The sequence below is a fragment of the Harpia harpyja genome, chromosome Z (assembly GCF_026419915.1).
Source record: "Harpia harpyja isolate bHarHar1 chromosome Z, bHarHar1 primary haplotype, whole genome shotgun sequence".
In the NCBI taxonomy this organism is placed as follows: domain Eukaryota; kingdom Metazoa; phylum Chordata; class Aves; order Accipitriformes; family Accipitridae; genus Harpia; species Harpia harpyja.
The window spans coordinates 97,999,585-98,013,359 of record NC_068969.1 but is presented as its reverse complement, the minus strand read 5'-3'; the positions used below and the strand labels follow the sequence as shown (position 1 = coordinate 98,013,359).

At 39.5% G+C, this 13,775-nt stretch overlaps 1 protein-coding gene across 2 annotated transcripts in view; it reads right to left on the bottom strand.

Annotated features, from left to right (window-relative positions):
- The window catches only part of ARL15 (ADP ribosylation factor like GTPase 15), a 230,536-nt gene that overhangs the window by 213,684 nt on the left and 3,077 nt on the right, over nucleotides 1-13,775 (bottom strand). Inside the window, exons 2-3 of one of the 2 annotated variants that reach the window (XM_052777363.1) lie at nucleotides 4,612-4,627; nucleotides 2,001-2,057 (exon numbers count right to left, since the gene is read on the bottom strand). The exons of the other annotated variant lie outside the window; for it this stretch is intronic. Coding sequence (XP_052633323.1) covers nucleotides 2,001-2,054 — 54 coding nt within the window. The 5' untranslated portion in view covers nucleotides 2,055-2,057; nucleotides 4,612-4,627. The remainder of the gene's footprint in view (nucleotides 1-2,000; nucleotides 2,058-4,611; nucleotides 4,628-13,775) is intronic. 2 annotated transcript variants of the gene reach the window in all.

Here is a 13,775-nt window from a genome sequence, read left to right as displayed (position 1 = left end):
AGCACACAATACAAGACATAAGGAATTAATTAAATGGAAAATATGAATTGGAGTTTTGTGATTTGCTTCTTGACATCAGTAGGGAGCACCATACTTGGTAGCTGCCAGACTGCTCGCATACCTAAGCAACAAATCCAGTGACTGAGTTACATGACAGAGCATGAGCAGTGCAGAGGGAGAACTATCACACTGCATTGCTGCATAGCTCTCACTTCAGCAGGCCTCCACCTTTACTCTGACACCAAAGCTGTCCAAACCCACTCTGCAGTCAGATCACCTGAAACTCTCCTTTCCAATGACAGGCATTCCTATATAAGCAAGTACTCTCAGCACCTACCATTTTCCTAAAGGAACTATTTTGGCCCTCAAATGCACCTTACATGGGATGCATGTCTTCCCTCTACACTGTGGCCGCAACTGCACCTCTGGATGCTCTGAAGCCTAGTCATCATCCTCTTCACCTTCCTCCCTTAAGTACCAGCAGTCAATAAAATCAGTTCCTTTCAGCATTTTCATAAATGAAGCTAGCTCTTTATATTTTGTAATTTAAAATGTTCGAAGAAATTAAATATTCGCTGCCCAAAAGGTCACAATGAGGTATCAGTTACTCAACTATCACTGTAACTGCAGCTACCACAACTTTGCAGTGCACTGCAGTATACGCACCACACTTACCTATTTTAAACCAGAACCAATTATTGTCAGAGGCTATATTTTGCTATACATTATAACTGCTTATACCCAATTCTGCACTACACAACATTTATACTTGGACATCCTCTCAAATTAATTTGGACAGCTTACTACAGCCTTCTAAAGAGCTGGCAGATGGCTTGTATACCTTGCAGCCATTAAAACCTCATACTGTAACCCTCTCTGACCCTTCAAGATAAGCATACTCTTATCACACAGGCATTTAGAGAGAGAAAGTCTTCCTAAGAAACTTAAAAAAGCACAGGAAAATATGCCTTTGACTTTGCAAGTAGCAGTGTCCTCCATGAGAATTTTGTCCATATTGCCCAAATCTGTTATTTTCTATCATTTAGAAAATAGTCTTTTAGATGTTGAAAACAGAATGCACGCAAATGGCACAGGAACAAAATTCAAGCAGATATTAAACCCTACATGGAACCAAATTCTGAGAATAAAAGCCAATGTTAAGCTTTGCAATTCTGTCCTCAGGTAAGACTTACTGGTGGTACATAGTCCTCACAGTTGTTCAAAGGTAACCTACTTTTGACTGTACAGCCTAACAGAACAGGAAGTGGTATGTGCCAGGCTTCCTCCTGAAAAGTATTAACAGTAGGAGCAGCACTCCCACTCCAAAAGCTCCAGGATTTGAAGCATGATTTGAGCAAGTGTCTTATACATTGCTTACACAATGTTATATTAAACAATTAAGCAGAGCTTACACAATGAATTTCTGTGAAACACGCCATTCATTTAACTGTTATCATTAATTGGAACGACTGGGAGCAGCAAAAAGAGTAACAGCATATTTGGGACATATGTTTGAAGTAAACCTCATGTTTCTTTTATGTAACTTAATTAACGTTTGGGAAGTTTAACGTAACAGCATTTGGAAAATATTAAGGCACTCCAGACAGTATGTGCATTTAGCTAACACAGTTTAATATATGACAGTACTCAAACATCATGGATATTTAAAAGCAAATGTATACAAACCCTTCAGCAATTACATTAGGCTAGAATTCTCAGCAGCTGATACATATGAATTCTAAATTTTCTTATAGCTTAAGAGGTTGGCTGAATTTTTCTCTACCTTTTTAATTAAGAAGTGGAGAATACATTCTCTGTCCTGGTATTACTAACTCTTTGACAGGACAAAACCATGCTGTAGTCTGTTTACGCAAACTAATATGACAAATCCCTTTTGCTAACTGCACTGCTTAATCCTGATCCCAAAAAACTAACTTCTTTTCACTCAAATGGCATTAACACTAACAAAAATTATTTAGTTAGTTGGAACATTGCCTTACCGTGTAAATGCCAATTCTACAAACAGCAAATGAGAGCTGGATACATTCAGACATAGTCTAAAGAAATTAAAATAAAGACATTACCAAGAATGCTATTTATTAAGAATTAGTTTTTCTTCCCATCTCTCCCCTCTCCCCTGAAAGAAACACCTCATGGTATATTACTTTTTCTTCTGTAAGGCCGTATTAAACAAGGTGAGAAAAATGCCATATAAATTCAGATTATGCAGATACCTACCTTTCATACGGAAGGAGCTACCAACACCATTACACTTACTAATTCAGTATTTCATTATAGGCCTCAAATTACCTAATGCTCCCCAAAATGCCTGTACAGAACATTAACATTTTGCATGCAAGCTTTCAGTCCCATCTACTCTGGTTTAAAAACAACCTGCAAGAGACATTTTAATAGAACAATGTGCTTTTTGGCTTCTTAGTGGACTGTAAAGAGCTTCGATGTTTAGATACTATAGTTCTTCTCTCCTTGTATCATCATTCAAATTCTCTTCCTCTATATATCAAAATAATGCATATAATTTGATGTTCCCACATTTCTGAAGTCATACTCCTTTAGTTTTCTGAGATCTTCATGTTCAAAATAGAACTCTCTACTGTCTTGAATATTTTATTTACTCTGCTCTTACAGCTGTGAATAATCATATTAAAAGTTTTTACCCTCAACTCACTCAACTTCCAATATGCTGTGGTGCCACAATTCTATGTCTTCTGCTGTCACCCAGAGAGGCTGAGGATGGACTATGAATTTCTGATGAAACAGATGAAAAACACCTTCTTTAAATAGCATAAAGAAGCCAGAAAATAAATGCAATTCCCGAACACCAAAATAAAACCTATTGTAGGCTTGCCGGTTTTTTTATACAGTCAGGTACAATAAACCAGGCTTACAATGATTTATTCAGAAGAGTAATTGAGGAATTACTTTAAGTAAGGTATCTGAGAAGTCACTGTAGGCAAAAATTAAAGAAATCAAGTGGAACATTTTTACTATATGTTTAAAGTTCAGACATCATCTGCATGTATTTTAAGATGTTGAAGGTGAAGTGCTGAATGCTACAGACTTTAAACAGTATCAGTGAAAACTGTTTTTTTGGCCTCTGCTTTCTAACTCCCCCCCCCCAAAAAACCACAATTGAATTACCCATTTAATTAGAATTGTGACTTCAAAAATTAAAAGAGCAGCTCTTATGGATTATGAGTAACAAAAAAATGTGTACCAACATTTTTCTCTTCCGTAACTGTCACATTTAAATTTTAAACAAACAGTATTTCACTGTGTCTGAAAGTCAAAAAGCACAGCACAAAAACCTGAAAGCAAACTTCAACAGCATGCTTGATTTTCTTTTCTTACTGGAAGCAATCTAGAATATTATTACTGACAAGGAAATGCTGCTTCAAAACACCATTTAAATTGCCAGGGTATTTTTCTTTTTTTTTTTTTTTTTCAGCTTTCAGAACAAACATCCAATTCTATGACTTGTGCTCTGAGTTTCCCACAGAAAAGTAGGAACAGAACTGACTTTGAGAAATCCTATGTTACAGAAAGTGGTGGGGTGGGGTTATAAACCATACCCAGACCCCTCCTGACAGTATTTGCAGACCTTGTTCCAAAGGTTCCAGGGATGGATGACTTCCCCAAGCAATCTAGCCTAGTCCTTCATTACCCTCCCTACTAGAAAGTTTCCTAATGTTTAACTTGAGTCTACTGCAGTTTAAGCCCATACTTAAACACAGGGTGATACAGTGATTTGTATTTTCAGTATCGTGACAGATTCTCTGTTGATGGTAGACACAATTTTATATGCAAAGTAAAAGATTATTTCAGATGGCAAGGGAAGTAAAGATGCAGCAGCAGCAAACCACTAGCTTTTCAATGTATATAGTTTGCTTTTATTCTAGACAAGCACAGCATTATAAATTGTCTTCCTTTTTTAATTTTTGTTCAGTACTTCCAGGCTATACATTCATGGGAGAACTAAGCTGCAGTTCAAATTCCCCAGCTAGTGCCTGTGGACACTTGCTTCAGTAGAAAAAAGCAAGCTACATCTGTGTTAACTTACTCATCTGTTGTTGGATTTGCTACTATTAATGTTTTGAAATCAACAAGCTATTACAAGGCATGAATTCTAAATCATCTCCCCTTCCTACTGTCACATACAGTACCAGTGAATGTTTCCCCTATGCATTCCCCAATGAAATGTTAAGCGAATCCCTTCCCCAGGCCTCCAAGAAAATGCTTATGATCTGCAGTCTATAGTGTTAAAAAAGCTCATTAATTCCAATGCTGTTCTTAGCTTCTCTCTTATATTCAGCCCCCCCCCCCCCAAATTTACATTCCCCCAATATTATTTCAGTTTAATCACTGAAAAAGCATCAGGAACTTATATAAATAATTAGATGTTTAGTGATACTATCCTACAGACTATCACTCTGATCACCGAATTACAACATATATGATAATCTGCTGCTACAATGGGGAATTTATTCTTGATACTTTTAATCTTTCATTACTTTGGTTTTGCAACTTATTTTGGACCATACAATCAGGGAACAAAACAATTGTTGGAGAATTTGCATTTAATTTACTTACAGTTTATTGTTGCTTTCTGAAAGGATTTTACATGGTAAGCATGAAAGTAAAAGAAAAAAAGTCATGTAAAAATATACCTACAAAGATTACAAAAGAAAGATACCTTGTTTGATACAATTCTACAAAGACTTATTCTTAACACAAGTCACTTAACATGCCTAAAGTGAGAAAAGCAGTCATCAGGTCAAATATGTCAAACAACACAAGCATGCATCTCTGCCAATAGGCATTCTTCTGCTTAGGCAAAGGGTCATCTCACAAACATTAAATAATTTCTCCAGCTGGAAACTAAACTCATGGCTAACATACATATTTGCCCCAAACTTTGTTATTTTAATCATATGTTGTAAAAACACGACTCTTCATAATGACTTAGAAAGATGTCTGCCTTGCAGCTGTGCAACCTTTCGTTCACAAGCGTTTGTCTGTCCATTTTTTCAAGCATTCAGCTATCAATACAAATATTAGTACAAAACAATTTCCATATTTGGTGTTTAAAACAAAACAAAAAACCTCATACAGCTCTGACACAGGCACACAGTGGTCTGCAACTGCACAAATTTGTTGGTTTAATATCTATATCTTCAGCAAATACAAAATTAAATTCCTACCCATAATATTTACAAGAGAGCAAATTTTGAAGAGATTAATTGGAGCATGTTCTGCAACTGATCACTTCAAAGCTGCAATCACCGAGTTAAAAGCACTAGTTTCAAGAACCCTGGTGGGCAAAAGGGGAGGAGGGATCCTAATCAGCTTCTCAGAAAAGGCACATAAGGCTCGACACCTTACACAGAACTGCAGGAGCTGGGTATCCTCAATTCTGCCAACCAACAGAAATACTCACCTTGACCTCAGCTTGTTTTGCCATAATCCTAAATAAATTACAGCACTGAGTATAGTTCCAAGACCACAAAACTACAAAGCAATATGAGAGAACGAAGTTGTTGGGTTTCTTCTGGTGATATGTTTCTTCAGTAAAATAAAGATTAAGATGCCCTTCTGCTAATTTATAAAGAAGTGGTCCACCCCAGTAATCACTTGGAATTACCGGACCTTCCAGGCAAAAGCTTTTCTGCTTCCATTCTTATCTGCAACTTCTTCAGTGCATAAGAAATGCGAAAATTAGCAATACAAGTGTAAACAATATGCAGATTTTAAAGGTACCTATATGTATGGAGCCTGAAAGAAATTCTCAGTGCTTATGTGTTTTAAAGGACATGTAGGTACCCAAAATCACACACAACTATGCTACAGTACAGGTAGCAGGAACTTTGACCAGAACTGCTGTTTGCTAAGCTTGTGTACTGAGCTCCAAGTAGTAAGTAACCCAAAGGCTCCTTTTTCTGCACAAGATGTCACAGACCTCTAGCACATTCCATTAATAACACTTCTAACTTAAACTCCCCAAATTCTTTTTTAATACAGTTCTCAGGATAAAAGACACACAAAATATTTTCATATTCTCCTTTAATGCTGAATAATTAGATTTTTAAAATATCAACCTTCTTGTACATAATCATTAGAAAAATAATTCTGAGTTTAGAGACTAGAAGAAACCTGATGCTGATAGAAAGGCAATGATATGCAAACAGGAAGTAGGACTGGATCCAAGAACTCTCTTGTCATCATAAAAAGTAATGAAGTGGATGCACCAGAGAACAATGCTCTCCCCTCTTTTCGATAATATTCTCACTAGAACAGTTTTCCACAACTGTTCCCCAGACTGCAATGGTTCTGACAGAAAGATGCAGATTAGCCAACACAAAATTAATAGCTGCAGGAACAGCATAGACATTTGTCAAGAATTCTGTACCTTTTCTCCAGTCTTGGTGAAACCTGAAATTATGCAAGTTTCTAGGTAAGAATAAAGCACTGGGAGAAGGGATCACTCACTGTAAAGTGCATCATCACTCTGCACTCTACACAGGCTGTCAATTCAGTTTCAGGTTCACTCAGTGTTGTGGGCCTTACATATAAAGTCATAAATTGGTTAGGATACAAATGTTGGAAGGCCAATAGCCTCTGCTCCTATGTCAAGGCAGCACCTCCAAGCAGAAGGAACACTTTAGCTACATGTCCCTGGAGCAGATTAAGTACCTTCATAAATCCCTCTGAATAAAAAGTCTCACCTGTGCAGTCAATGCAATTCTACTTACACTGGGGAGTGCTCCTGGACACTATCCAGAGTACCTCCATTTTCTAACTGCAGTTTCCTGTTCTGGAACTATATCTAGCTGTCCACTCAATGAGGAGGGATGGAGGTTTTTAGCACACAGCATAAACACCAGGACATACAGGGAATCACATCTCATGGACACATCCTCAGGTTCCAGCAATCCCAGCTTCAGGATCTCCACAAACCTACCATTGCACCTGAACATCATGTTTAATACTCCCCTACAATGGACCTGTCTTCCAAGACACTGTACAAATTCATAGTCTACTCATTTTGGCCTCCCTAACGTTACTGCACAAGTGAGACACAGAATTCAACCATACTCATGGGAAAAAGAAGTTCCTGGATTGTAACTATCATCGAGTTCTTCTATTGGGAGAAATTACTTATTGCCTATTTACCCTCTTTTTATGATTTCAAACATGCCTATAATATTGACTCCCCACACCATTCAGCTGTCTCTTCTTCAGACTGAAGGGCTATAACTATTTAATCCCTCCTTGTATGGAAGCAATTGTTTTCTTATGATTACCATGTCATCCTTCTCTGTATCTTCTTTGGTTTTACAATACTCTTGCTTGAGATGGTACAGCCAGAAATGTAGCATTTAAGACAACAGCAAACCATACATTTAAGCAGTGTAAAAATGAGATTTCTCCTTCTTAATACTCTGAACTTGTTGACAGGCACTGGGGTTGAGATGACATTTTAAAGAAGGATCCTCTTTCCCTTTCCTGAGCCCCGATGGTATTTTAGGGCCTATCCATGCATCCCTATTGCCATGTGACTTCTGCTATAAATATACGCAACTTTGCATTTATCAACCCTGAATTTCATCTGCCATTCTATTACCAATATCAAGAGGGGTACTATGATTTTTTTCCCAGGTTCAATATGCACTCTTAATATTTGTCTCTGCATCAGCCCATCCAAAGCATATGCAGTTTATACAACTAAACACAAACACTAAATTCCCTTGTAATGTCTGCATTCTCTTCTCCCTCTTATTCACTGCCACAGCAGCTCTATCGATGCTTATTTATGAAGCTTACTATTGACAGTTTACAGAACGATTACTTCGTTTTTAATTGCTTCAAAGTTTTTCATCTCTATTAGAGGCAAAATCATATAAAGGAAGACTAGGCAGTAGTTGCTGTAAAAGCTAACAAAACATAGAAAACAGATGCTTCTTCCATCCAAAACCTCCAAGTCATAACAAGAAAAAAAAAAACAAGTCTGCAAACTCACTGCCCCCGTATCAACAGTTCCTCCTGGCTCTTGGATGCCATCTTGCTTCCCCAGACTCTCCAATGTCAAAAGCTAATGTGGTCCTGTGAACAAATTTTTCTTCTACTGCTCCACCAAAACATATACCATAAAAGCAAAGCATTGTACAAAGATTCATGTTCTTCTTGCTGTTTGTCCTTAAAAGCAAGAAAGCTGTAGGGCAGGACTGCATCTAAACATACAGAGGACCTGTCAGCTAGACTTCCTGCTTTGTGTCTCTTCCTCAGATAGCAGGAAGCTACTGACACCCTCGTGTTGGTAATTGCAATAGTCACCTTATCAGGCTGCCAGCAAGACAAAAGAAAAGTTCTGTACTCTGAAGAGCTCCAGCATGAGATGAGCCAACCTCTTATTCAATTGCAAATACCTTATTTATGTCCCCAAGGACTTTTATACAGTCAGACAGTTTGCACTTCAGAAAGTTTTGCTGCACACACAGTGAAAAAAAGCAAAACCAAAATACTCCAGAGTATTATGAGCCAAAACCCAAACAATCACAAGATTTTAAGTACTGCATATGTTTTTCTCCTTATGGCTTTACAGCTGTTCAGGCCGACATTAGTGCTTTTAAGTTTGAAACAAAAATACTACTTTTGTTAATGGAAAGCTGATATCCTCACATAATCACAAAACTTCAGAACTCAGTTTAAGAGAATAAACATCACAAACTGGCAGTATTAAAAAACGCGAGCTGATGATACTGACAACAAGCCAAAAATGGTAATCAGCATGGAGTATTAGGAGGAATATTCTGTCCTTACTAAATGCAGATTTTCTGACTTATTAAAAGCTTGCATTTCTAACCTTTTGTGAATTCATCACCATGTCGCCTCAAGCTTGGAGGTCTGACCGAAGAATTCAGGAGCAGCACACTGCAGAGCAACATGGGGCCCAACACATACCGAACCTGGGACTAATTCACAAGGACACTACTGGGCTGTTTGTAACAAACACAGACTAGCACATTTTCAGAAACTGGGACACTTTTTTTGATGTAATAACATCTACCACTCTAATGCAATCCTCATCACAGAAAGGGCAAAATGGTAAACTAATTTGATTTTAAACATGCCAATTCACTTGTTTCTTCAGTGTGTGTATCTGAAGAGACTGAAATTTCTGGTGTGGAATACCCCTGTGACTTCACAGAATCTTGTGCTGGAAATTATAATCACATTAAGGCATTCTTTTGTGTTCCCAAGGAAGCTGTATGAAGTTTCACTGTTTGTAACAGCCACCTTTGAATCAAACTTTACCTGGGGAATGCAATAATGCTTCCCATTGCAGGACAAGCAAATGCAGCATTTATCTTCTGCACAGGAATTCTACACTTCTGCTCGCTGATCTACGTTGAGTCAAGTAACTTCCAGTTAGTTAAGTCATCAGTATTTTTATTGCCTTTTCTATATGGCTGATTACATCTTTCATTCAGCAAAAACTGTTTGCAATACTGGCTGGGCAGATTCAACCAAGGACGACGATTTGTTTTCGAGACCACCTCTCTTCCAGGTCTTCAGCCAGATCAGGTTCTTGATCTCCCAAACTTACTTAAATCAGAAGCATGCTCATTCAGGTGAGGTCATCCCCCAGAATTTATTCCATTTGCCATTCCCAGTTGATTTAGATTTGAATGTTACACTTCATGGAGCTGAAATAGCAACAGGAACCTAGCCACAATAACTTCTTTGGGAGAGGGTCTCAAAAATTTGTTTGGAGTTTCTTCCTACATTGCTATGCTGATGCAGAAAGTAATCAAAAGCAGCGGCACTCTCATTTCCAGATTAAGTGACCCTGGCTATGTATACAATACCAAGTAATACAGCATAGCAAGAACTGATGCTGAAGACCAAGCATTCATACCACGTACTTCAGGCTTTTTACTTCAGACCAGTTCTGATCTGGTCCTGTGGACTGAAAACCCATTAGTTGAGTGCATCTACCAATCTGGTTTCACCTGAAAAATATCAGGTTCCTGTGATCTGTGATCACTCTGCAATGCAAACCTACGTACAGTAAGTACAGGCGACTAAGATTCACTTCAAAAATTCACATCTGATCCAAACACTAATACAGTTGCATGCACCCTGTATGCTAGTTGATCTTACACCGGTTAGGTGCCTTCTTTCCTGTGTTCATCTCTATTTTGAAACCTCATCAGACCCCTGTCAGACCCCTCATCCTTGTGCCTAATCAGCTTCCCAAACTGAAGGAGGGATAGTATCTTAAGATACAAGCCCTTGTGCTCTACAGAGGGTGTAAAATTTCAAGGATGTTATAGCTGATAGATGAGTCAACAGACAGCCCCAATAATCCTTATCATTACATGACAAAAGACAAAATTCATACCATGAGAGGGATGTTCAGCAAAGATAAGAGGGCGAGGCTACATAAACCTTTGTTACTCATGTTGCAGGTGGTGTATCAAAAATCTGCTTCAGAGGAAAAATCTGGGGTTCCTAGTATGGACCTTCCCCATCTTTCCTTATTCAAAGAACAGCAGCTACTGGTTTACAAAGTTGCTGTGAAGTAAGACCCTAACCTTCAAACAGTTGCCTCCATAATGCCACTTGTAGTATAAGAAAGAATGTTTTCTATGGCCTGCAGATACCAAACGATGGAACAGGCAACAGCAATTGAAAGACAGGATCTGAAGTAGATCAGAACCATGAAGTGATCATGATCTATCCTGTATTACCACTTTCTAAATCAAACCTGTCCAATTAAATTAAAGGGTCCAACTAAATAAAAGGGAAGGTCTTAAAGGTAAGCTGTCCATGATAGAAAAGTTGCTCAGAAACATTTCTTTTTTCTTTTAACATCACTTAGTGTTTTTAAGAATACCACAGCTTGGTATATGCAGCTTTCCCCAGTCAAGAAAGACTTTGCCTGAACACTAACTATCCAGAACTTGAGGTCAAGACCATTCAGACACCAAGAAACTCTGAAGTCACTTCAAGGCCTATTCACCTAAAATTTGAAAACTTAGTTCAATTTACTCAAAAAATAAATTTTAGCTTCTGTGTGCATGCATATTTTGCATTTGCAATACTCATGTTCATGCCTAAGTTTTAAGGAAAAAAAAAAAAATCATTGAAGTTGATATGGTTTTTCACATAAGAAGTGTTATCTTCCATTTCAAGTTGGAATATACGCTTCATTACCTGCCCAAGAAACATTCTTATACACAACTAAGATACTACATAGTATAGGATACAATTTAAAATTTAAGGATAAGCAATCATATTAAAAATGCTAAATATACAAAATTAAACAGGTTATCAAATTTATCTTACAAACTCTCAGGGCAATATAAGACCTCTTCTTTTTTTGTGAAGTCACACATTCAAATTCCTACATCACCCTCTAAAGTAGCTTTTAAAAGCTCTATACAGATCAGGCTGACACATTGAACAGTTGCATGTAAGATCCTTGTCTAGGACAGAGGATGCCACTGAAGAAGTATATTGAGAAAGTCTACTCAGCAGCTTAAAATTTGCATTGCAAGTATCACCTATGAAAAACTGAAACATCGCTATTGTTTCCCCACAAGTTCTCCAAACAAAAATTTTAAGATTGGTCACATGCCATGCTTTTCACGAGATGCATCATGCTGTAATTTCTTAAATTAAGCATAGTCTACTGAACATAGGCCAGCCAACACAAGTCTATATATACACTATAATCCTTCCAGACACAATGCAGCAAGAATGAGCAGAAAAAGGTTGCAGATACACCACAGGATTATGCAGTCACAAAAACCTACAAATCTACATTGATGCAGCTGTGTTTGCATAGCATGTTTTAAAGGAGTTAAATTCAATACAAGGAGAATAAACTGTATGAGTAAAAGGTGCCTCTAAATGAGTGAAAATGGGTTCTTTTCTAGAGGTTGAACCTGGTTTAGCTATGCTGATTAAAAAAAAACAAAAAAAAGACAAAAAAAACTACACCACTCCTAACAATGTAATTATATCAATACAAAAATAAAACAGGGACCAGGCTCAAGAGCCTCTTCTAGCTATTCCACATACAAAGACCAGTGCTACTCCTCTGTTAGAATGCACAACCGGACCAGAGCGACACAGAAGATACTCTTCTAATACCAGTGCTTTATCAGATGGCATTAGCCATAAATCAAGGATCACACTGTAAGCAGGAGAGGTCCTACACAGGTTCTGGGTATCTACCCATACAAGCTTCAGGGCTATAGTCCAAGCTGGCTCCAACTGACTGGGCTTTGAGCAGGTTTTGAACATTTTCAATAACCTTTTGATATTAACAGGTCCTGCAGATGTTCGGTGTTTCTTGGGATCAGCTGTTTAAGGGAGAAGAACGTCTCCATGAATGCAGGCCCTAGCCAGGAAAAATCAGGGAAAAAACCTTCCTACGCAAGTCTGGGAAGAGCTAGCTGAGGGGTAGACTCCTCGTCAAGAGGGAACGACTCCGGAGTCCGTGCTGCAGCAAACCTGACCTCAGTTATCCTAGCCTCCTTCCACTAAACTCTCTCATTCATTCAGCCCCACTGCTAACCAAAACTTTGTCTAATGCTCTGTCAAGGGACTACTGCAACCAGAAACGCTTACATCCTTTGCCCTGCTGTCTGCTTCACACTATAGGCAGAGAAAACCTTACTGCCTGCAGGCTGCAATACAGGTGCCCAGCTGCGGTGGGTTGACCCTGGCTGGATGCCAGGTGCCTGCCAAGGCCACTCTATCACTCCCTGCCTCAGCTGGACAGGGGAGAGAAAATATAATGAAAGGCTCATGAGTTGAGATAAGGACAGGGAGAGATCACTCACTAGTTACCATCATGGACAAAAAAGACTCAACTTGGGGAAACTTAATTTATTACCAATCAACCAGAGCAGGGTAATGAGAAATAAAACCAAATCTTAAAACACCTTTCCCCCACACCTCCCTTCTTCCCGGGCTCAACTCTACTCCCAATTTTCTCTACCTCCTCCCCCCAAGTGGCGCAGGGGGATGGGGAATGGGGGTTGTAGTCAGTTCATCACACGTTGTCTCTGCTGCTCCTTCCTCCTCAGTGGAAGGACTACTCACTCTTCCTCTGCTCCAGCATGGGGTCCCTCCCACAGGAGACAGTCCTCCATGAACTTCTCCAGCACGAGTCCTTCCCACAGGCTGCAGTTCTTCATGAACTGCTCCAGCATGGATCCCTTTCACATCGTGCAGTCCTTCAGGCGCAGACTGCTCCAGCGTGGGTCCCCCGCAGGATCACAAGTCCTGCCAGAAAACCTGCTCCAGCGTGGGCTCCTCTCTCCATGGGGCCACAGGTCCTGCCAGGAGCCTGCTCCAGCACAGGCTTCCCACAGGGTCACAGCCTCCTTTGGGCATCCACTTGCTCCGGTATGGGGTCCTCCATGGGCCACAGGTGGATATCTGCTCCACCGTGGACCTCCAAGGGCTGCAGGGGGACAGCCTGCCTCACCACGGTCTTCCCCATGGGCTGCAGGGGAATCTCTGCTCCGGCACCTGGAGCAACTCCTCTCCCTCCTTCTTCACTGACTTCGGTGTCTGCAGGGTTGTTTCTCTCACATGTTCTCACTCCTCTCTCCAGCTGCAGTTTCTGTTGCCGCAGCAACTTTTTTTCCCTTCTTAAATCTGTTATTCCAGAGGTGCTACCACCGTCGCTGATGGGCTCGGCCTTGGCCAGTGGCAGGTCCGTCTTGGAGCCGGCT